Source organism: Babylonia areolata, chromosome 7, assembly GCF_041734735.1.
Source record: "Babylonia areolata isolate BAREFJ2019XMU chromosome 7, ASM4173473v1, whole genome shotgun sequence".
NCBI lineage: Eukaryota > Metazoa > Mollusca > Gastropoda > Neogastropoda > Buccinidae > Babylonia > Babylonia areolata.
In genome coordinates this window covers 11708910-11733766 of record NC_134882.1, presented here as the reverse complement: position 1 = coordinate 11733766, position 24857 = coordinate 11708910, and the positions used below count along the sequence as shown (strand labels likewise).

Here is a 24857-nt window from a genome sequence, read left to right as displayed (position 1 = left end):
CTATACTTATTCTTTCACTCAGACTACAAAGTGCAAAACCCAGTCCAGAGTCCGGCCAATTCAAATTAGGAGAAAAGTGAAAGAAAAGGGTTTTCATGTTTTTCTGTGCTCTCTCAGTCTCAGTATAGGAGTCATTATAATGTGTCACTAGTCTTTCACTCTGTGATGCCAACTACTTCAGCAACTTTTCCCTCAGCAGTAAATTCAATTGTGGCAGGTCCACTTCCTTTGCGTTAGCTGTGCTTGACTATGTATGTATACATATGTATGTGTACATAACTATATGCATGTATATGAATGTGTATTGTGTCTGCGTGCGTTTATGTAAGTTTGTGCCTGCCTATGTGTGCGTATGTGTTAGGGTAGCTGTTAGATACACATGTATTGTTAAAATGTATGTATGCAGTGTGTGTGTGTGTGTGTGTGTAGTCATATTTTGGTATGTGTATGTAACATAGATGTAATGTTTTATGTTAACAAAGAGTTTTTGTAAAGCACCAAGAGCAGATTTCTGGATAGTGTGCTATATAAGTATCCATTATTATTATTATTATTATTATCATGGCTGACTGGCAGTGCATGCACATAATTTAATGATTCCGCCTGGGAATTCCTTCAGATATCGCTTTTCCTTGATAGACTAGATATATATATATATATATATATATATATATATATTTTCCCAAAGATTAATTCATCATGATAATCATTGGATGTTATGACAATCTATAAACTCTGTAACTTGTAATTTCTCAGATGGCTGAACCAATGGATTGTGAAGAAGTGACTGTCTGGACCTGCCATAAGTGTACATTGGTCAACAGCGACAGTGACCTGGAGTGCAACGCATGTGGTTCCGGAAGACCCGTTCCAGCAGCCAAGTCTCCTCGCACAGCTCCTGCACCCCAACCTCAGAGGCAGAGCAATGGACCTGGGCCATCTTCCCGGCAGAATGGGAAAGGAGCTGTCAATGGCTCTGTCAATGGCCCAAAAGCACCCAAAGATGCTAATTCTTCAAAAAAGAGAGTTTGTGAGGACTCATCTTCATCAGAATCTTCCGCAGAAGGTTGGAACTGTCGACGATGCACTTTTTTTAACCCATCCAAATCAACACAGTGCTCTATGTGCTTGTCTCCCCGTGTATGCAACATTCCAACCGACTTGCCAGAGGACATTGATGAACAGGGTCACCGCAGCCCAGCAGAATCAAACAGTAAAAGTCCATCAGGAACAGAATCAAGGTTTAATGACTTCCAGACAGACAGTGAACCTTCCAGTTCCACAGACTCTCCTGCTCTGCCAGCTGCAAGAACAAAGGCAAAGGGAAGAAAGTCACTCCCCAGCCAATCAGCAAGGAAGAGGAAGCAGAGTGGAAATGTTCGCGTTGCACTTTTTCTTGCAACGCCGGCTGGGCGACCCAGTGTGATTCCTGCGGCCAGCCAAGGCACGGGGGTAGTGCTCAGAGAGCTCCCACCAGCCCCATCCAGATGGGGAAAGACTGTGTGAAATATTTCCACAGAGTACCAGCCCCAGAACCTGCTCCACACACCTCTTCCCAAGAAGATGGCACCGCAGGGGAATCTGGGAACGTGTGGTCATGCGGTCAGTGCACCCTGGACAATCCCAACACTGTGGCGCTGTGTACCATGTGTGGAGCAGGACGACCCGGAAGCGCCTCAGACACCTGGGCGTGCTCCAAGTGCACGCTGGTGAACGCTGCCAAGGTGTCAATCTGCCGCGCATGCAAGAGTCCCCGCGCACGGAAGTCTAGTGCCGGTAAATCCAACCCGAAGCGCCCACCAAGCTCTTGGCGCTGCAGCTGCTGCACCTTCCTCAACAAGCAGGACGACAAGTGTCGGGTTTGCGGCGCTTTCAAAGACGGAACCTCCCCCAACCAGCGACTGCGCCCCCTCACCCCTCTGCACTGCTCCCCTGCACCGAAGGCCAGTACCGCCGCCTCTCAGCCCGCTGCCCCTCCCACCCCGGGAGGCATGTACAGAGAGGAGAGTCTCCTGATGGACGATATTCAGAAGGTGGTGGAGCAGGACGCTTTGGAGAGGAGGGCACTGATCCTGGCGTTTTGCAGACAGGTCTGTGGCATACAGTGATGCATACATTACATGTATCTGACAAAGTGACATTTATGTTGTATACAGTGATACATGCTTGTATCTGACAAAGTGACATACACTGCATACAGTGATACATGTATTTGACAGTGACATGCATGCAATGCATTCATTGTTGTATGGACATGTATCTGACAAAGTGACATACGTTGCATACAGTGATACATACATCATTACATGTATCTGACAGACATATATGTTGCATACAGTGATACATACATGTATCTAAGTTACAAATATATATATATATATATATATAATATTGCATACAGTGATACATACATGTATGTATCTGACAAAGTGACATCTTGCATATGTTACCATACATCTCATAAAGCGATTTTTTTTTTCTTTCTTTTTTTTTTTTTTTTTTTTTTTTTTGCATACAGTAATACTATGTATATCACAAAGCGATTTATGTTGTATGCAGTGATACATACACTATCTGACAAAGCGACAGAAAAGAATGTTTGTCATAAGTGTTGAGTATTCTACACATGTAGAAAATAATGAGCATTTAAGATTGAATCCTTTATGATGCTTTTTTCTTCTTTTTTTTTTTTGCATGAGGATTGTACATTCCTCTCATCCCCGTGACAAATCACTTCATATGTTTTCTGAAACAGTTTGCATTTATTTGGATGTGATTCACTTTGCCTGTGTTTTTCTTCTCTCTGTTTCCTTATTCTTCAACCCGTTTGAAGAATAAGAAAACTGACTTCTCTTCTCTTTTTTTTTTTTTTTTTTTTTCTTATGCCAGAAAAGTCACATTCACAATATGCAATAATATTTATCACGCTAAAGCATAATAACCAATGTATATGACTATGAGTTATTGATTTTAGTTTTTTACTCATTCGTTTAGGAAGAAAACTGATTTTTGTTGGTAACAATCTCTCTGAGTCTCTCTCTCTTTTTCTACTCCTCTCTCTCTGTCTCTGTCTCTCTCCTCTGTCTCTTCTCTTTCTCTCTCTCTGTTTCCTTCCTGTTTGTTTGATTTTCATATATTGGCATTGTCACAGGCAGAAAGGCCTGAACAATAAACCATTTGGACTTCAGTCTTAAGTAAACTTCAGACTTTTCTCTCATTCTCTAACAGAACAGGGAACCTTTCGTGGACGATTCCTTCCCACCAGCCCCAGCCTCCCTGTACCTGGATGCCAGCAAGCCTCAATTCTCACAGTCCATCTTCTGGCAGCGCCCCCGGCACATCAAGTCCCTGGACGGCATGAGGAACCAGCCCTGGGCCGTCTACCGCACCCCCATGCCGGAGGACATCATGCAGGGGATTCTGGGCAACTGCTGGTTCGTTTGTCGATACTATAATTATGTTTAATGTCTGTTCACATCTTGCTGGGGATTCTGGGGAACTGCTGGTTCCTTCATTGATACTATAATTATGTTTAACTAAAGTCTATCCACATCTTGCAGGGCATTCTGGAAAAGTGCTGGTTCGTTCGTTGATACTATAATTATGTTTAACGCCTATCCACATCTTAGAGGGGATTCTTGGGAACAATTGGTTCGTTCATTGATACTATAAATATGTTTAATGTCTTATCCACACCGTGCAGGGCATTCTGGGAAACTGTTGGTTCGTTGGTTGATACTATAGTTATGTTTAACATCTATCCACATCATGCAGGGCATTCTGGGGAACTGCTGGTTCGTTCGTTGATACTATATGTTGAACGTCTATCCACATCTTAAAGGGGATTCTGGGGAACAGCTGGTTCATTCATTGATACTATAATTATGTTTAACGTCTATCCACATCATGCAGGACATTCGGGGGAACTGCTGGTTCATTTGTTGATTTGTTTTATGTCTGTTACATATCATGATGATGATAATAATAATTCATAACTTTTCTATCCATATCGTGCAGGGGATTTGTTTTATGTCTGTTACATATTATAATGATCTATCCACATCGTGCAGGGGATTCATTTGATGTCTATTACTTATTATGATGATCTGTCCGCATCATGCAGGGGATTCTTGGGAACTGCTGGTTTGTTCGTTGATGTCTGTCTGTTTAATTTTTGTTTAATGTCTGTTATTTGTTATTGATCTATCCAAATCATGCAGAAGATTCTTTGGAGTTGCTGGTTTGTTGATTTGTTTGTCTGTCTATCCACATCATGCATGCAGGGCATTCTGGGGAACTACTGGTTCTTTTGTTGGTTTGTTTGTCTATCCACATTGTGCAGGGGATTCTGGGAAACTGTTGGTTCATTCGTTGATTTGTATCCACATTGTGCAGGGGATTCTGGGAAACTGTTGGTTCGTTCGTTGATTTGTATCCACATTGTGCAGGGGATTCTTCGGAACTGTTGGTTCATTCGTTGATTTGTATCCACATTGTGCAGGGGATTCTGCGGAACTGTTGGTTCATTCGTTGATTTGTTTGTCTGTCTATCCACATGCATGCAGGGCATTCTGGGGAACTACTGGTTCTTTTGTTGGTTTGTTTGTCCATCCACATTGTGCAGGGGATTCTGGGAAACTGTTGGTTCGTTCGTTGATTTGTATCCACATTGTGCATGGGATTCTTGGAAACTGTTGGTTCATTCGTTGATTTGTATCCACATTGTGCAGGGGATTCTGGGAAACTGTTGGTTCATTCGTTGATTTGTATCCACATTGTGCAGGGGATTCTGGGAAACTGTTGGTTCGTTCGTTGATTTGTATCCACATTGTGCAGGGGATTCTGCGGAACTGCAGAGTTGTTCATTGATTAGTTTAACATCAGCATGCACAAGCGCTTAGATACATGTATAACATGCATATAATGCATCTAAGATCCTACTATGTTTGTATATTGTAACCCCAGTACACTTGGTTATAAAGACATATTCTGTTCTATTCTTATCTATCCAAAATTGTGATTTCATACAAAACTTTGGTTCGTTCCTGTTAATGATCTATTTTATGTTGCATTATTATTTAGAACTCATTAACTGTTTGTTGTTAATTTTCATGCTGATTCTTTTTCCCCCAGTTTTGCATATTCTTTTCTTCTCAAGCGCATGCATGTGTATGTACATGTGCATGCATGCTCATGCACAGTCATATGCATGCCCACACACCCTCATGGGCACGCACACATATACACATACATCAGTATGCTTGCATACTGTATACACACAAAAGATGCACAACTTCCATATGATATTTTTAAAAGAACAAGGAATGTATACTTACATACTTCTACATCTCTGAATATGCTCAAGAGAACGCAAGATACTGTTAAGAATAGGATATATGATTGCACTCTTCAGGAAAAAAAAACAACAACATTAATTACAAAACAGTACAGGAAAACTCATGACATATGTACACATGCGTACACACAGGCACACATACATATTCTATATTTTCTCTCTGTCTCTGTCTCTCTCTCTGTCTGTCTGTCTCTCTCTCCCACCCTCCACAAAACACACAAAAACACTGAAGGAATGAATGTAGTTTTTCCCTTCCTTTCTGACAGGTTTCTTAGTTCACTGGCAGTGCTGGCGGAAATCCCAAGCCTTGTGGAACGCATCGTTTTGACGCGGGACTACTGCGAGGAGGGCGTGTACCAGGTGCGGTTGTGTAAGGACGGTCTGTGGACCACAGTGCTGATTGACGATCTGCTGCCTTGCGACGCCAGTGGGAAGCTCATCTTTTCTCAGGTATGTGTGCGATACAATACAATGCTATGCAATACAATGCAATACTATACAATACTGTGCAACACAAGTCAACACAATACAGCACAGTACAATACAATACAACACATCACAGTATAGTTCAGTACAATACAATATAGTTCATCTTTAATAACCCATTACAAAATTATGTGTGCATCCAAAGGCTCGACACATAACAATTTAGTGCAACACAATACAGTACTAATGCAGCACAATGTCAGCCCACCGTTGGGTCCACCACAGATATAAACAACTTAAGGGTTGAACTAAAAAGTCACAAAGTAAAACACATAAGCTGAATAATAGACATGAAAGTAATAAAAGTTGAAACTCAGCGGTGTAATTCATCACAAAGTAAGTGATTTAAAAAAAAAAAAAAAAAACTTGATCTATGGTTTTCATCCTCACTTTCCTATGCCTGGATTCATTTTTGTTGATTCTGTGATTCGCTTTCCATTTTGATAGCTGACGTTTTGGTTTTTTTTATGTTCAGGCACATCGTGTTGATTCTCAGTCTCTTTCCAGTTTTTTCCGCTGATGTTTTAGTTCTCATGTTCAGGCGCGTCGCAAACAGCTGTGGGTTCCACTGATCGAGAAAGCCATGGCCAAACTTCACGGCTCCTATGAGGCTTTGGTGGCAGGCAAATGTATCGAGGGTCTGGCGACACTCACAGGTGCTCCTTGCGAAAGTATACCATTGCAAGGTGAGAGCTTCATTGCCTAATGTTTATGTGTGAAATCTTCTGTAAATAAAGACGTTAGCTGTTAAGAGCTTTGGACTTTCTTTATGATACTTACAATCTGAGGGTCGTGGGTGTGATGTGATCCTGGTATTGGCACCTCATGGGTTAACTCTCTCCATATGAACGAACGGCAAAAGAGACAACGTTAACAGTGTTTCACCCCAATTACCATCATCAAAATATTGCAAGCGGAAGGCTCTTATACTGAAGAGGTGAATGTTGACAAAGAATACCACAATTCTTACGATGGAAGTTAAAGGTTGGGTCATTCAGACACCCACTGGACATCCGAGGGGTCTGTGTAGAGGAGAAGAGAGGACTGGCCGTACTGAGTGGGTTAAGAGGAGGGGGGGAAGGTGGGGGGGGAGGAAAAATGGGGAAGGAGGTTTTTATATGTCCTTAATTTTCTAGTGCAGTCTTCACTGTCTTGAGCAGAGTTGGTTTTGTTTGTTTTTTGCTTGTTTGGTTGGGGTTTTTTTTAGCTATAATGATATTTGGTTTTAAATAAGTACTGTCTTAACTTTTCTTATACTTGTTACTCCGAGCACTTAAACCTACTGGTTGGTCATGAACAGCACTTATTGGTTGGTCATGAACGCTTCAGTTTTTTTGATTAGTTGGTCATGAACACTTCAGTTTTTTTGATTGCTTGTTTAACCACTCCCTCTAGCGAAGCTAACACTTGTGTGAATGTTTACATTGTTTGTTTAGATATTTCCACTTGATTTTTTTTTTCCCCCTCACTTAGTTAACAAGAAATCCTTTCTTTGTGTGAATACTTCCTCTTCATTTCTGTTTTCCTGTTAACCTTATGAGCACAGGTTTGACATTTTAGAAATGACATCCCCTTAAAAACTAATTAATGACAAGCAACCTTTTGGGGACACAGCTGATGAGGCAAAAGATCGTCAAGTGGACCCGGATCTTGTGTGGGCCAAACTGCTCAGCTGTCGAGACATGAAGTGAGTACCTTTTTTTTTTCTTTTTTTTCTTTTTTTTTTCATTTTCTTTAGTATGTTTTTTTTTTCCGTGGGGTGAGGAATGGGGTCTGTTTATTTATACATGTTATTTTTGTTTCATTTTTTCATGCTTTGAGTGCTACACCTCACATGTACTTCAGTTTATTATGCTCCTTGTAAACTAAACAGATAAACATACAGACACAGTCACACACACACACACACACACACACACACACACACACACACACACACACACATACACACACACACACACACACACACGCATACACACTCTCTCTCTCTCTCTCTCTCTCTCTCTCTCTCTCTCTCTCTCTCTCTCTCTCTCTGTCTCCTCATAAACTAAACAGATACACACACACACACACACACACACACACACACACAAACCAGCACACACACAAACCAGCATGTGCGCACACACACACACACACACACACTCTCTCTCTGTCTCTCTCTCTCTCTCTCTCTCTCTCTCTCTCTCTCTCTCTCTCTCTCTCTCTCTCCTCGTAAACTAAACAGATACACACACACACACACACACACACACACACAAACCAGCACACACACAAACCAGCACTCGCGCGCGCACACTTACACACACACACACACACACATGCATACACGCACACACACTCTCTCTCTCCCTCTCTCCTCATAAACTAAACAGATACACACACACACACACACACACACACACACACACAAACAAACCAGCACACACACACACACACACACACACACACACAACACACCAGCACACACACACACACGCACGCACAAACACAAACACAGACAGACACACTCATACAATCATTCATTCTCTCTGACTGCAAGCAAAGTTGCCACAATCCAAACAACAACAACAACAACAAAGACAGTGACCCCTGTGGTGTGTGCAGGTTCCTGATGGGGGCATCCTGTGGCGGTGGCACCATGAAGACGGACGAAACTCACTTTGAGCAGATGGGTCTGAGAGCTCGACACGCCTACTCCATCCTGGACATTCAGGACGTGGAGGGGAACAAGTGAGTCAAGTGGAGACGATATCATTGGGCCTTCTGCTTTATCTTTCTTCTTCTTTGTCTTCTTCTTCTTCTTTGTCTTCTTCTTCGTCTTCTTTGTCGTCTTCTTCTTTGTCTTCTTCTTTTTCTTCTTCTTCGTCTTCTTCTTCTTTGTCTTCGTCTTCTTCTTCTTCTTCTTCTTCTTCTTCTCCACTTTCTCCCCCTTCTTCTTCTCCACTTCTTCCTTCTTCTCGTTCTTGTTCTTCTCCTCCTCCTCTTCCGCCTCCTCCTTCTCCTCCTGCTTCTTCTTCTTCTTCTTTACTTTCTCCCCCTTCTTCTTCTTCTCCTCCTCCTCTTCCGCCTCCTCCTTCTCCTTCTTCTTCTTCTTCTTCTTCTTCTCCTTCTCCTTCTTCTCCTTCTTCTTCTTCTTCTTCTCCACTTCTTCTTCTTCTTCTTCTTCTCCACTTCTTCCTTCTTCTCGTTCTTGTTCTTCTTCTCCTCCTCCTCTTCCGCCTCCTCCTTCTCCTTCTTCTTCTTCTTCTTCTTCTTCTTCTTCTTCTTCTTTGTTCGTCGGCTGCAACTCCCATGTTCTCTCTTAAACATGTGTGGGCTTTTACGTTTATGAGATTAAAGAATAATGAGGCTTGAAGGGTAAAGGATTGAGAAACAATGAAGAGTGGTAGCCCTGTTCATGTAATCCGCGTGTGTGGGGTGGGTGGGGGGAGAGGGGGGGTGTGGGTGTGTGCTGATTATCTGGTTGCGGTTTTCCGCAATTTATCTTCTTATCTTATCTGTCTATTATAATCAATGTGCAGTATAGTAGGCTATGTTTATAATTATATTCAAATAATGTTATTACCTGCAGTGTGTGGATGTATGTATGAAACGGTGTATGTGATATTTTTTTTACAATTGTATCTTCGTAATATTCGTAAAAGCTGTTGTTGACTTTTACAGCTATGGTCCCCATGTTGTTTACTTGTCTATGTTGTGATAATGCACCTGACCAAATTTCTCCAGTTGGAGATAATAAAGTTATTCTTATCATATCTTATCTTATCTTATGTACAAGGTACACAGCTTCAGGTCAACGCTGTTTATGCTGCCAGTTCAGCTAGCACACAGGTGAATAAAAGGTACATTGGTACATGTTATATGTGTGACCTTTTTTACCCCTGCCATGTAGGCAGTCATATTCTGTTTTCCACTGAGGGCGGTGGGGGCAGTTGGGGAGGTGTACATGCTTGACATGCTGGATATGTTCTCGCTTCCATAACCAACCGAATGCTGACATGGATTACAGGATCTTTAACGTGCGTATTTGATCTTACGCATGCGTTTACACACGAAAGGGGTTCAGGTACTAGCAGGTTTGCACATCTGTTGACCTGGGAGATCAAAAAAATCTCCCCCCCCCCTTCACCTACCAGGCGTTGTGACCAGGATTGGAACCCAGGACCCTCAAATTGAGAGTCCCAGTGCTTTAACCTCTCGGCTGTTGCGCCTTTCCTGTATTGTTGGTCCTCATTGGTTTGGTTTGTGTTTGACTGGGTTTCTACAGGCATGGAAGTCTGGAAAAGTCTTGGAAGAAATGAGAGAACCCATTTCAAGGGCTGAAAAAGTCTTGGGTAAAAAGTCTTGGGTCCAGAATAATCTTGGATCTTTAATAAAAAGCCATTGCTTGATGTAGTGCACCATTTCCATTTTGAAAGCATCCAGGATGCATATTTGTGCGTTATCAGATGCCATGGGCTTAATTTCGAAAAGAAACAGCAGTCAAGCTCATGTGTGGCATATATTTTTTTGTTTGCAGGTTAATACGTCTTCGTAACCCCTGGGGCCGCTTCTCATGGAAGGGTGACTGGAGCGATGGGTCGCCCAAGTGGCAGAGCATCAGTGCCAGTGCCAAGCAGAAACTGATGGCCTTTGGCGACCAGCATGGCATTTTCTGGATGTCCTTCGAGGATCTGCTAAAGTAAGGAAAAACTGAGTGGCTTCTTCTTCTTCTTCTTCTTCTTCGTCTTCTTCGTTCGTGGGCTGCAACTCCCATGTTCACTCGTATGTACACAGGTGGGCTTCGAAGTGTATTACCGTTTTTACCCTGCCATGTAGACAGCCATACTCCGTTTTCGGCTGATTGGGTCCACAAGGAAGTGAAGCTGAAAGCAGGGAGCATTGAAAAGGGGTATTATTTATCGATCGCTATGCCTAGGGACCACAGGTCTTTGAAAGAGGATCTTAAATAGGCCACGTATATGCAGCATGCACATCACTACTTAAGTCTAGTAACACCTTTTCTTGTTCAGCCGAGATTGGCATATGACAAATTAAGTTATTTGAAACAGCAATTAGAGTTGTAATTCACGAGTGCTGTCAGGCACTCTTTTGACTTTGAGATCAGGATACTGTTTTTTTAATCCTTTGTCAAAAAATTGACAGAGCGGTCAGCATCAGAGGCATGTCCTAGGTTTATGTGCATGAGCGTGACTGTTCTTGGGGGGGGGGGGGGGGACAAAACAGATGTCTGACCTATACCCAGACCCATTTCACTGGTCTCTGCACATGTCCACTCATGCCTGGAGTAGTTATGAGTTAACGCCCCGCTTTCACACACACACACACACACACACACACACACAAACCACACACACACACAAATAGATCAATAAAAAAAAAATTTATATTTGTCATGTGTTGGTAAAAAGCCTCAATCACAAGTTTTTTTTTCCAACGGCGTGCAGATACTACGACAGCGTGGACGTGTGCAAGATCCGACCTGACGACCACGAGTCGCGCATGCAGGGGGTGTTCCCCTCCAACGCCAAGGACTCCATGAAGATCATGAAGCTGACCGTCTTCACCACCACTGAGGTGGAGCTGGGACTCTTCCAGGAGGGACTCCGGTAAGGCCTGAGAGGAGGGAGAAGGAATGGAGAGAGGGTTGGTGGGGGTGTGGGCCTGGGGGGGAGTTGGGGGGGGACAGAGGAGGGAGGGCAGAGGAAGGAGAGGGAGTATTGAGGAGGAGAGTGTGTTGTTGGGGGGTAGGAGAGGGTGTGGGGGGGAGAGGGAGTGGGAGAAGGGGAGGGGGAGGAGGGTGAAGTGTGGAAGGGAGGGGATGGGAATGGGGGAAGGTGAGGGAGAAAGCGGGGGAAGAGGAGGGAGGTAGGTAGGGGAGGGAGTTGGGGGAAGGGGAGGGAGGAAGTGTTGGAAATGAAGGGAATGGGGTCAGGGAGGGAGGAAGGGCAGGGAAGGGAGGGTGGGGAGGGAGTGTGGGAAAGGATGGGAGTGGGGGGGGGGGATGGGGAGAGAGGGGGGAAGGGGAGGGAGGAAGGGCAGGAAAGGGAGGGCGGGGAGGGAGTGTGGGAAAGGATGGGAGTGGGGGGGGGATGGGGAGAGAGGAGGGTGGGGAGGGAGTGTGGTAAAGGATGGGAGTGGGGGGGGGATGGGGAGAGAGGGGGGAAGGGGAGGGAGGAAGGGCAGGAAAGGGAGGGAGTGTGGGAAAGGATGGGAGTGGGGGGGGGGGGATGGGGAGAGAGTGGGGATGGGGAGGGAGGAAGGGCAGGAAAGGGAGGGTGGGGAGGGAGTGTGGGAAAGGATGGGAGTGGGGGGGATGGGGAGAGAGTGGGGAAGGGGAGGGAGGAAGGGCAGGGAAGGGAGGGCGGGGAGGGAGTGTGGGAAAGGATGGGAGTGGGGGGGGGGATGGGGAGAGAGTGGGGAAGGGGAGGGAGGAAGGGCAGGAAAGGGAGGGTGGGGAGGGAGTGTGGGAAAGGATGGGAGTGGGGGGGATGGGGAGAGAGTGGGGAAGGGGAGGGAGAGGGGGAGGGAAGCCAGGGAGTGGGAAATATTTCTGTTTGTGCCTTGGTTTGGGTAAGTGCAGTTTGATCCTGTAGTGTTGTTTATACTAAAATATTATATCCCCTCACATTATTCTCCAGAACTGAAAGTCCCGCAGTAACAAAGCACACTCAAACCACTCTTTCCTTTACTTTAGTGTTTGTGCCTACATTTAAGCAGTGCAGTCTGATTCTGTTGTGTTGTGTTGCATCTTGTAAATGGAGAGAGTTACCACTCTTCTTAATTGTTTACACTAAATCATTTTTCAGCCCATTTTATTCCATTTTACTCATATCACAGATTGACATAAGTTTACAGATAGGTCAACAGCAAAGTGAGAGCTGTATTATCAATAGTTTCTCTGCTGCAGTGGAAAATCATTTACAGCTGAGTCTTTTGTAAAGGACTGTGACTCTCAAACTAGGAGGCAAAATTGTGCTGGCTCTTAGTGCTGCAGCCTTGGAGGCAAATTGGCCTTTGTGAACTATCCCAACGCCAACTGTCCTAAAGCCCTCTAGGCCAAGAGAATGGGGTTGTAACTTCGGCAAAACACTCTCCATTATAATAAAATTCTTGCCCAGATAGTGGGCAGTTGCTGTTCTGATGGTCATAGTTGATACGGATACCTATATAACGCCTATCCTCGGTCGAGGACCAAGCTCTAAGCGCTATACACACACGTAGTCATTTACACAACAGGCTGCCTATCTGGGTAGAACCGACTGACAGCTGCCATTGGGTGCTCATCATTCGTTTCCTGTGTCATTCAATCAGATTTAAGGCACGCACAGCTGCACACTCAGACAAACATGTAAGATTTAACATTTTACGTGCATGACTGTTTTGTTTATTTACCCGGCCATGTAGGCAGCCATGCTCCATTTTCGGGGGTGTGCATGCTGGGTATGTTCTTGTTTCCATAACCCTCCGAACGCTGACATGGATCACAGGATCTTTAACGTGCATAATTGATCTTCTGCATGCGTATACACACGAAGAGAGTTTAGGCACTGGCAGGTCTGCACATATGTTGACCTGGGAGATCGGAAAAATCTCCACCCTTTACCCACCAGGCGCCAGCGAGATTCGAACCAGGGGCCCTCAGATTGAAAGTCCAACGCTTTAACCACTCGGCTATTGCGCCTGTCACTAGACACACACACACACACACACACACACACACACACAAACACACACACACCAGAAAACCCCACCAACCCACTGATATTCCAATCGTTAAAAGCCAACGGAATTAACCCCCGCACCCCACACCACAACTCCCCCTCCCCCCACCCACACACACACACACACCAGAAAACCCCTCCAACTCACTGATGTTCCAGTTGTGGAAGGCCAGGGGTATCACCACACACACATCCACACACACACACACACACACACACACACACACACACACACACACACACCAGAAAACCCTACAACTCACTGATGTTCCAGTTGTTGAAGGCCAGAGGAATCACCACACAAACACACACACCCACACCTACACCCACACCTACACACACACACACACACACACACACACACACACACACACACCAGAAACCCCCACCAACTCACTGATATTCCAGTTGTCAGACACGACTGACTATCATGCACTTTTCTGCACATCTTTCTCGCCCGTTTCATGCACTGATGTATTATATTTCCAGCGGGGTGGAAACCAACGGGAAGTCGCCACTAGACCTGTGCATCCTGGTCCTGCGAGAGGTGAACAACGCACACGTCGCCGTTGGCAACCTGATCACGCACAGCTCCCGGCAGCTGCGGTGCTTCGTGGGCTGTAACGTGATGCTGGAGGCCGGGGAGTACGTGGTGATCCCCCTGGCCTTCAACAACTGGAACATCAGTGAGTTGGTGGGGTTTTCTGGTGTGTGGGTGTGTGTGTGTGGTGATTCCTCTGGCTTTTAACAACTGGAACATCAGTGAGTTGGAGGGGTTTTCTGGTGTGTGGTGTGTGTATGTGTGTGTGTGTGGTGATTCTGTTGGCTTTTAACAACTGGAATATCAGTGGGTTGGTGGGGTATTCTGTTGTATGTGTGAGTGTGTGTGTGTGTGTGAGTGTGGTGATTCCCCCTGGCCTTCAACAACTGGAACATCAGTGAGTTAGGGGTTTTCTGGTGTGTGTGTGTGGTGATTCCCCCTGGCCTTCAACAACTGGAACATCAGTGAGTTGGTGGGGTTTTCTGGTGTGTGTGTGTGTGTGTGGTGATTTCCCCTGGCCTTCAACAACTGGAACATCAGTGAGTTGGTGGGGTTTTCTGGTGTGTGTGTGTGTGTGTGTGGTGATGCCCCTGGCCTTCAGCAACTGGAACATCAGTCAGTTGGAGGGGTTTTCTGGTGTATGTGTGTGTGTGTGTGTGTGTGGTGATTTCTCTGGCTTTTAACGACTGAAATATCAGTGAGTTGGTGGGGTTTTCTGTTGTATGTGTGAGTGTGGCGATTCTGTTGGCCTTCAACAACTGGAACATCAGTGAGTTGGAGGGGTTTTCTGGAGTGTGAGAGTGTGTGTGTGTATATGTGTGTGTGTGGTGATTCCCCTGGCCTTCAACAACTAGAATATCAGTGGGCTGGTGATGTTTTCTGGTGTGTGTGTGTGTGTGGTGATTCCCCTTGCCTTCAGCAACTGGAATATCAGTGGGCTGGTGGTGTTTTCTGGTGTGTGTGTGTGTGTGTGGTGATTCCTCTGGCTTTTAACGACTGGAATATCAGTCGGTTGGTGGGGTTTTCTGGTGTGTGTGTGTGTGTGGTGATTCCCTTGGCTTCAACGACTGCAACATCAGTGAATTGCTGAGGTTTTTTGGTGTGGGCTTGCATGCCTTTGTGTGTGTTTGCATGCATGTGTGTGCGTGTGAGCATGTGTGTGTGGATGAATTTGTGTATGGGTGTGTGTGTAGGCGCACATTTGTGTGTGGAGCATTTAGTGATTCCCTGGGCTTTCGACAACTGGAATATCGGTGGGGTTTTCTGGTGTGGGCTTTTTGTTTGAACCCAAGAATGAAATGATCGTTTCTGTCTTTTCAGAGTGTTATCAGTGTGAATACTGTTTGAACCCAAGAATGAAATGATCGTTTCTGTCTTTTCAGAGTGTTATCAGTGTGAATACTGTTTGAACCCAAGAATGAAATGATCGTTTCTGTCTTTTCAGAGTGTTATCAGTGTGAATACTGTTTGAACCCAAGAATGAAATGATCGTTTCTGTCTTTTCAGAGTGTTATCAGTGTGAATACTGTTTGAACCCAAGAATGAAATGATCGTTTCTGTCTTTTCAGAGTGTTATCAGTGTGAATACTATTTGAAGCAAAGAATGAAATGATCGTTTCTGCCTTTTCAGAGTGTTATCAGTGCGAATACTGTTTGAACCAGAGAATGAAATTGTCGTTTCTGTCTTTTCAAAGTGTTATCAGTGTGAATACTGTTTGAAGCAAAGAATGAAATGATTGTCTCTGTCTTTTCAGTGTGTTATCAGTGTGAATACTGTTTGAAGCAAAGAATGAAATTGTCGTTTCTGTCTTTTCAGAGTGTTATCAGTGTGAATACTGTTTGAAGCAAAGAATGAAATGATTGTCTCTGTCTTTTCAGAGTGTTATCAGTGTGAATACTGTTTGAAGCAAAGAATGAAATGATCGTTTCTGTCTTTTCAGAGTGTTATCAGTGTGAATACTGTTTGAAGCAAAGAATGAAGTAGTCCCTTTCTTTTTGTCTTTTCAGTTGTTTTTTCAGTGGTGTAAATACTGTTCAAAGCAAAGAAAGCAGTGGTCTTTACTTGCTGTCCTTTCAGTGGCAGACTCCCCGCCCCCAGCCATGCACCATTACGTCATGTCCGTGCACAGCTCCAAGCGCCTCCTGGTGGAGGAGATCAGCACCTTCCGCAACCGTCACTATGACAACATCCTGGCCGACGCCGTCATACAGCTGGCTGTCAGCAAGGGCAAGAAGGAAGAGGTCTGTGTGTGTGTGTGTGTGGTTGTGTGTGAGTGTGTTTGTGTGTGAGTGTGTGTGTGTGTGTGTGTGAGTGAGTGTTTGTGTGTGTGTGTATGAGTGTATGTCTGTGTGTGTGTGTGTGTATGAGTGTATGTGTGTCTATGAGTATGTGTGTGTATGAGTGAGTATGTGTGTGTCCCTTCCGGGACTGGTGAGGCGGGTGGCTAGACACCCTTATGGAATTAAAAACGAGATCCATAAAAGGGCGTCGGCTCAGGAGAGCCACCGACGGCCATCTAGCTCCACCGTGCTGTGTGCATGCCACACACACAGTTGGCCCCCGGGGTGTGTCTACCCATGCATGCGAAGTCTGGATCCGGTAGAATCTGCGGAAGAAACCTAACGGTTCAACGGAGAGGAAGGCGGATACAGCAACGCACTGTGGAGTGCAGAGAGCAAGATGAGACACCGAAAGGATATCTTGGTCATCCACTGCATCCGTGCTCATCCTCCAGTTGTCTCGACTTAGTCTTGCCACTGGAAATTGGTGGACCCGGACGAGAGAGTGAGGTCGACGTTGCGCAACTCCTCTTCACTTTAAACAAACTCATCGCGCAAGTCATCAGTCATCCATACTGACCTTTCATCCTTAGGAAACTGAAGTTCTCCATCAGCCAGCCCCAGGGAAACCCTACGTTGAGCCCAACATCACAGTCAACGGTCAGAGACTCAGTGTGGTGGAGCGGTTCACATACCTTGGCAGCACATTGTCACAAAATGCGACCATTGACGATGAAGTGAACGTCAGGATTGCAAGAGCAAGCGCAACTTTTGGTAGACTCTATGCAAATGTCTGGAACAGAAGAGGCATTGGTCTTGAGACCAAACTAAAGGTGTACAGAGCAGTAGTTCTCCCCACACTACTGTACGCCTGCGAAACTTGGACAGTGTACCAACGACATGCCAAGAAGCTGAACCACTTCCACACAACATGCCTAAGGAAGCTACTGAACATCAAGTGGCAAGACAGGACCCCAGACACGGAGGTGCTTGCAAAAGCCACCCTTCCCAGCATCTTCACCATCCTGATGCAGTCCCAGCTTCGCTGGGCTGGACACGTGGCGCGCATGCCAGACCATCGGCTGCCCAAAAGGCTCTTCTATGGCGAGCTGCAACAAGGGAAGAGATCACACGGAGGTCAGAAGAAGCGCTTCAGAGATACTCTGAAAGTCTCTCTGAAAGCGTTTGATATCAACCCTGACTCCTGGGAGGAATCTGCAGCGGACCGTGACAAATGGCGCACTGCTGTGCACAAAGGTGCCAAGTTGTGCGAGGCCAACAGGACTGCTGCAGCTGTTCAGAAGAGGCAGGCCAGAAAGTCACGGGCAAACAAGCTCCCTGACAATGATATGCCTGTTCTTGTCTGCCCCAACTGTCAGCGAACATTTCGTGCGCAGATTGGACTATTCAGCCATCTGCGCACTCACAGATAGATTCATGAGCATCCCCCCCCCCCACCACCCTCCCCCCATCCCCCAGCTGGATGACAACGATGGTCATCATCGATCTCGATGGACACACACCATATGTGTGTGTGTGTGTGTATGTGTGTGTGTGTGTGTGTATGAGTGAGTATGTGTATGTGTGTGTGTGTGTGTGAGTGTGTGTGTATGAGTATGTGTGTGTGTGTGTGTATGAGTGTGTGTGTGTGTGTATGAGTGTGTGTTTGTGTGTGAGTGTGTGTGTGTGTGTGCATGCTGTGTTCAGAAGTTCTATCCCAGGTTCAGGCAGGAGTGAATGTCATCGATAAAATGTCATAGATTAAATCACAAGCACGATCCCTTGACTGATTCTTCAGATGAGATGACAAATAACCATGACTGAATCAGCACTAATGTGTCTTTTTTATTTCTTTAAAAATTGTTTGATCTCACATTTCAAACAAATTTGCTTGACAGCAAAGTTTAAAACTGGGGACTTTTTAAATGAATATCGTGAAAAACTATATATATATATATATTGATCAGTTTTCGAGATGTATTCAGGTTCTCATACCGCCATCAACTAACTTGGGAGAATGATTTTTCCCATATGAATATTTTTCCAACATGCTCTAGTTCTTTCTTTTTCTTTTTTTTTTTTTCCTTCTCTTTTTTTTTTTTTTTTTTTTTTTTTTTTTTTTTTTTGTAAGAGATTTTCTTCTTATTCCTGTTCTCTCTCCCTCTGACTGTGCAGATTCTGAAATCCTTGTCTGTTTAAATTCTGCTTACTTATATCTAGTGCTAATAAATCTGCTTTAGTTAAGCTGTCTAGTTCTGTCCGTAAAGCAATGAATGTGCAGATGCAAGCTACAAAATGTAAACATTTCCATGTACACAGAACACACATGTCATCACTCATGTTATGGGCCAGAGGCGTGACGTTAAAAATATTTTTGACTTTTTTTTTTTTTTTTTTTTTTTTTTTTTTTTTTTGACTGTTCAGATTCGTAAAGGCATCACCGCCTTCTCTCTGATGACCAGCTGGGCGGGGGGCATCTTTGTGATAGAGAACCGCCTCCCGCACCAGGCTGTGCATGTGTGCTGCGAGTGTGCCGAGAGCTCCAACATCGTGTGCACCCGTGGCACCCTGGTCACCAAGGATGTCGTGCCCCCTCTGCACAGGTAAGTGGGGAGGACTTTATAGAACTGCGGAAAATGATCTTCTTCTTCTTCTTCATTTGTGGGCTGCAATTCCCACATTCACTTGTATGTACACGAGTGGGCTTTTACATGCATGACAGTTTTTGCCCCGCCATGTAGGCAGCCATACTCTGTTTTTGGTGGTGTGCTTGCTGGGCATGTTCTTGTTTCTATAACCCACCGCAAGCTGACATGGGTTACAGGATCTTTAACGTGCGCATTTGATCTTCTGCTTGCGTATACACACGAAAGGGGTTCAGACACTTGCAATACACACGAAGAGAGTTTAGGCACTGGCAGGTCTGCACATATGTTGACCTGGGAGATTGAAAAAATCTCCACCCTTTACCCACCAGGCGCCGTTACTGAGATTCAAACCTGGGACCTCAGATTGAAAGTCCAACGCTTTAACCGCTCAGCTATTGCGCCAATCAGAAAATTTCCTATATGTTACACCGCAATTTCATTTTAATATGTATACATGTGTGTGTATGTGTTTTTTGTGAGGTGGTTTGTTTGTTGTTGTTGTTGTTGTTTTTTGGGGGGGTTTAGTATAAGGGAAAATGCTGTGCATAATTAGTTAAAGGTTAAACAGCACAAGAAGGCAAAGCCCAATTCTCTCAGTGTGTATAATCTGGTGTTAGACGAAAGAAAGACAGTGCATGTTTTTGTGTGCTGTTATGTATTGTACTTGTTGGCAAAACAAACCCAACAACAACAAAAAACAACAGAACAGACAAAACACTGTCAGCAGTAACCAAACTAGTCATCTTGGACAGTGTTTACTGACCAGTGCAGGGAACAGAGTTTCTCTGTGCATCTTGTCTGTATCTTTCTTCTGTCACTTTTGTGTTCTTGTGTGTGTGTGTGTGTGTGTGTGTGTGTGTGTGTGCCTGTGTGTGTGTGTGTGTGCCTGTGTGTGTGTGTGTGTGTGTGCCTGTGTGTGTGTGTGTATGTGTGTGTGTGTGTGTGTGTGTGTGCGTGTGTGTGTGTGTGTGTGTATGCCTGTGTGTGTGTGTTTCTCTTTTTCTCATCTTCTGTGCTTTTTCCATGTGTGTTTCTCATTTTCTGTGCACACATCACTAATGTTCTTTCTGTCTGTGTGTGTTTCTTATCTCCTGTGCACACTTATTAATGTTCTTTCCATGTATGTGTATGTGTGTGTGTGTGTGTGTTTCTCATCTTCTGATGTGTGTGTTTCCCATCTCCTGTGCACACTCACTGATGCTCTTTCCATGTGCGTTTGTGTTTCCATCTTCTGATGCACACACTTATCAAGTTTTCCTCTCCTTGTGTGTGTGTGTGTGTGTTCAGGCAGGTGATCATGATTCTCTCCCAGCTGGAGAGGACCCAGCCCTACCACCTGTCCCGGCGACTGGTGCACCGAGTGGCCAACCCTCAGATCGGCCTGTCAGACTGGGGGCCGCGCCCAGACGCCCCCCATGACCCCCCCATGACGCCCGAGGTGGCCTCCCTTCATCAGCCCAGACCCTTGTGATGTGACGAGAAAAACGGTGCCTGGTAGTGTCATGTTTTGGGGTTGGTTTTTTTTTTTCAGTTGCTTCCTGCTTTTACTGGTGATTTGAGTCCCATTACATGATGAATGATGTGTGTGTGAGTGTGTGTGTGTGTGTTTGTGTAGATGGGCAGTGTGTGTGTGTTTGTGTGTGTGGATGGGCATTGTATTTTTTGTTGGGTTTTTTTTTCTGTTTCTTTTTTATCACAACAGATTTTTTTCTGTGTGAAATTCAGGCTGTTCTCTCCAGGGAGAGCATGTCGCTACACTACAGTGCCACCCATTTTTTTGTATTTTTTCCTGCATGCAGTTTTATTTTGTTTTTCCTATCAAAATGGGTTGTTCTACAGATGTTCTACAGATTTTTGCCAGGAACAGTCCTTTTGTTGCCGTGGGTTCTTTTATGTGTGTTAAGTGCATGCTGCACACGGGACCTCGGTTTATCGTCTCATCTGAATGACTAGCGTCCAGACCACCACTCAAGGTCTAGTGGAGGGGGAGAAAATATTGGCGGCTGAGCCGTGATTCAAACCAGCACACTCAGATTCTCTCGCTTCCTAGGCGGACGCGTTACCTCTAGGCCATCACTTCACGTGTATATGTGTATGTGTATATTGTATGTGTATGGATGGGCTTTGAATGTGTGTGTGTGTAGATAGGCAGTGTTTGTGTGTGCGAAGATGTGTATCAGTGGACATTATATGGCAAGTGGACTGTCTACTCAGTCTATAACAGACTTGTTCTGTAGAGTCTGTATCCAAAGACAGACTCGTATGACAGCTCCATAAGATGTTTGCAAGGATTTAATGATATATAAAGTATGTCACAAAATACTAATGTCAAAGCTGCAAGACAAATCATCAGCTCCCAGTTTTCCAGGTACGGCCCACTGAATAACTTTTTGTTGTTCTCGTTGTTGCAGAAATTGAAGTGCACAGACTCGCGAAGAACATACCAGCAGGCGCTGGGAAGAGGTCAAGACGTTCTGTTGAGGGCGATGCAGTGCTATAGACATCTGATACGTAGTGGAAAACTTTATATTCTCTGGGACCACGGTTTTATCTCTTTAACTATTTAGCATGGTCAGACCATCACTGTGTAGGTAACTTTATTTGTCTTTAGCGCCGTTGTTGTTCATCTGGGTGGGTTTTTTTTACATACATATGGCAAGGCATTTGCATGCAGTTCTGAAGCTGTGATATGGGTGTCTTTTTGTTGTGCAAATCTCATTTTTTCAGGATTTCACATCTACTTTTAAGGCAAGACAAATATGAATTTGGATGCATTCTATTTGTTGACAATGTGTATATATGTGCGTGTGTATGTGTGTGTGTGTGTTGCATGGAGTTTTGATCGCTGCACCAAGGACATGTGAATTGCCCCTGACTTACAGGGGGTTTTGCATCCTGTTATTATAAATTATATGAATGTGTGGTTGCTGCACAGGATTTTAATATATTTGAGCACCGTTGTCATTTGTTTGCAAGAAAAGTCTTCACGTAAAGTATCCTCAGTGCTTAAGAACACTGATGATTTTTTTTTTTTTTTTTTCTTTTCTTAATTTTTCAACAGTTGATGGAATACAGGTTTCTAAAAATGTGCATAAACTCACTCACATTCAAATCACTACAGCAGGCACACATGCAAGAACACGTGGTTGTTTCATTGTTACACAACCACAGGGTTGAGAATCGGAAGTTTGTTTTGTAAGCCAAAGTGTAGTTACTGAAAGGAAGTACAGGGCGTATCAGACATGCTGTATGAAAGGGAAACAAAGGAAAGAAACACATTATGACTATCGAAAGAAAGGAAATAAACGCATTATAATTATCGAAAGAAAGGAAACAAACACATTATGACTGTCGAAAGATAGGAAATAAACGCATTATAATTATCGAAAGAAAGGAAACAAACACATTATGACTGTCGAAAGATAGGAAATAAACGCATTATAATTATCGAAAGAAAGGAAATAAACACATTATGACTGTCGAAAGATAGGAAATAAACGCATTATTGAAAGAAAGGAAATAAACACATTATAATTAATGATCATGCATTGTTGGAAAAAAGTACATGTTATAATTGATAATTATACATTTTTGGTAAGGAAAGAAAGGGTATTCATGCATCATGGTTTATAATTGTACAGTCTTGGAAAGGAAATAAACACACTATAATCTATAATCTTACAGTGTTGTATGCATGTTACAATCCATAATATTAGAGTGTTGGAAAGGAAATACATACATTATAATCCATAATATTACTGTGTTGGAAAGAAAATATACATTATAATCATACAATGTTGGAAAGGAAATACTCCTGTTATTTTCAGTAATCTTTCAGTGTTAGAAACCAAATGAACGCATTATCATCATAGTGGTGGTAAAAAAAAAAAGTGCACACATGTTAATCAATAGTGATGCAATGCTGGAAAGGGAATACACACATTGTGATCAATAATCTTCCAGTGTTGGAAAGGAAATAGATTATAATCAATAATCATACAATGTTGTAAAGAAATTGCACACATTATAATCAACAGTTGTTGAAAAGAAAAGAAATGACATTTGCGAATGGGAAGGAAAGCAAATATACATACATATATATGTGATAAATAATCATATATTGTTTTTTAAATCATCTTAATTACCTTTTCTGAAAAGGTTAGTTGATGGGTGCACAGGTCTGCAGTATGCTTCATCCCTGAGATGTGTTTCTTTCTTGCACATTTAATCAGGGTTCACTCAGAAACATTAAGTTCTTGGGAGGGGGTTGGGGGGTGAGGGGGGGCTTGTGGGGGGGATGAGACAGCCATTTCCAGGGGCTGGAAAAGTGTGCATGTTGGGAAATTATTGTTTGCTGTTGAGGGTTTAGAAAAGTCTAGTATTTTTAATGATAAAGCTTTTGACCCAATACTTTTTCAACAATGAGCATTAGCAATTTAAAAAAAAAAATTAAAAGTAAAGAACAAAAAGTGACGTCTTGAAAAGTCTTGGATTTTTTAATAAGACCTTTCACCCAGTGCAGTTTGACAATGAGCTCAGTGCGTTTAATAAAGAAAGAAAAAAAAAACAGTAAAAAACAAAAAGTGATGAAATCTGAATATAAGCATTAGGATATCAGCCAGTCTCATCATTGGTGTAGTAGACAACTTTTTCATTGAGTTTGGCTTCATGTTGTTGTTTTTGACTCACTTGTGTAAACAAAGTGAGTCTATGTTTTAACCCGGTGTTCGGTTGTCTGTGTGTCCGTGGTAAACTTTAACATTGCCATTTTCTCTGCAAATACTTTGTCATTTGACACCAAATTAGGCATAAAAATAGGAAAAATTCAGTTCTTTTCAGTCATCTTGTTTAAATCAATATTGCACCTCTGGGATGGGCACAAAAACAAAAAATGAAGCCTAATTATATGCAAACTGCATTTACTGTTATATTTATATTTTTTGTATTCTCTAAACTTGGCACTTTGATCTGATATTGTGACTCAACAACAAGAGCAGTCATTATTATCATTTTTTGTTCAAACAGGAACTTCTTTTGCTTAGCATGGAAGTTTTTATTTATTTTGCAAACGTTTGGTGCAGATAGTAAAAAAGGGAAATTACTCTGTAATTAATGCTAGGGGACTTAATTCGCTTTAAACTGATCTTTCTCATCTTAAACATTACATTTTGAAATTATACTCAATACATAAAAAGCTTGGAATTTTTTTTTAAGTGTATCACAAGTGAGTCTTGAAGGCCTTGCCTCTCTTGTTTCCTTTGGTGTGGATTTTTTTTTTTTTTTTCTGTATGGTCCAGAAAAGGTCTGGAAAAAGTATTGAAAGTTGTTGGGTCACATCTGAGTGAACCCAGAATCAGCAGCCTCTTCCATGGCCTGGTCTTCCTCTTCCACTGTTCACAGAAAACCTTTGTGCTGTGATGAGGTTCTTTTATTCTACGTTTTATTTGTCAGTCACAGGTTTGCTGGATAGCGTTTGATCAAGTTTGAAAACCATGAAGCTGTGTTTAACAGCTGTTGTCTACACTGGTGTAAGGAATACGTATATGGCATATAGGCTGGATTTGTTGAGGTTTTTTTTTTGGTTTTTTGTCTGCCTAAAATGTGTCAGTTGCCCTCGATTGACATTGGGGGAGGGGTGGGGGGGTGTATGCCACCTGTTTTGTGTACTAGATGTTTACGTTCATGTTTGTTTTTGGGGGGTTATGGTTTTGGTTTTCTTTTTAATCCAGTGGTGAAAAATGGACAGAATGGTCAACAACAGAGGCATTTCCTAGATGTTTGTACAAGATTATGACTGAAACTTTGCAAAATTTTCTTTT

The 24857-nt window shown here is 43.5% G+C and overlaps 1 protein-coding gene across 1 annotated transcript; it reads left to right on the top strand.

Annotated features, from left to right (window-relative positions):
- Positions 1-756: 756 nt before the first annotated feature.
- On the top strand, positions 757-23134 carry LOC143284334 (calpain-D-like). Its single transcript, XM_076591044.1, has 14 exons — positions 757-1066; positions 1267-2090; positions 3229-3434; positions 5623-5806; positions 6384-6528; positions 7457-7529; positions 8450-8575; positions 10365-10526; positions 11293-11454; positions 14059-14255; positions 16188-16351; positions 18815-18993; positions 20326-20550; positions 21450-23134. Exons 1-13 carry the CDS (start codon positions 757-759, stop codon positions 20507-20509), a joined length of 2916 nt encoding a protein of 971 aa, XP_076447159.1. The 3' UTR covers positions 20510-20550; positions 21450-23134.
- The last annotated feature ends 1723 nt before the right edge of the window (positions 23135-24857 follow it).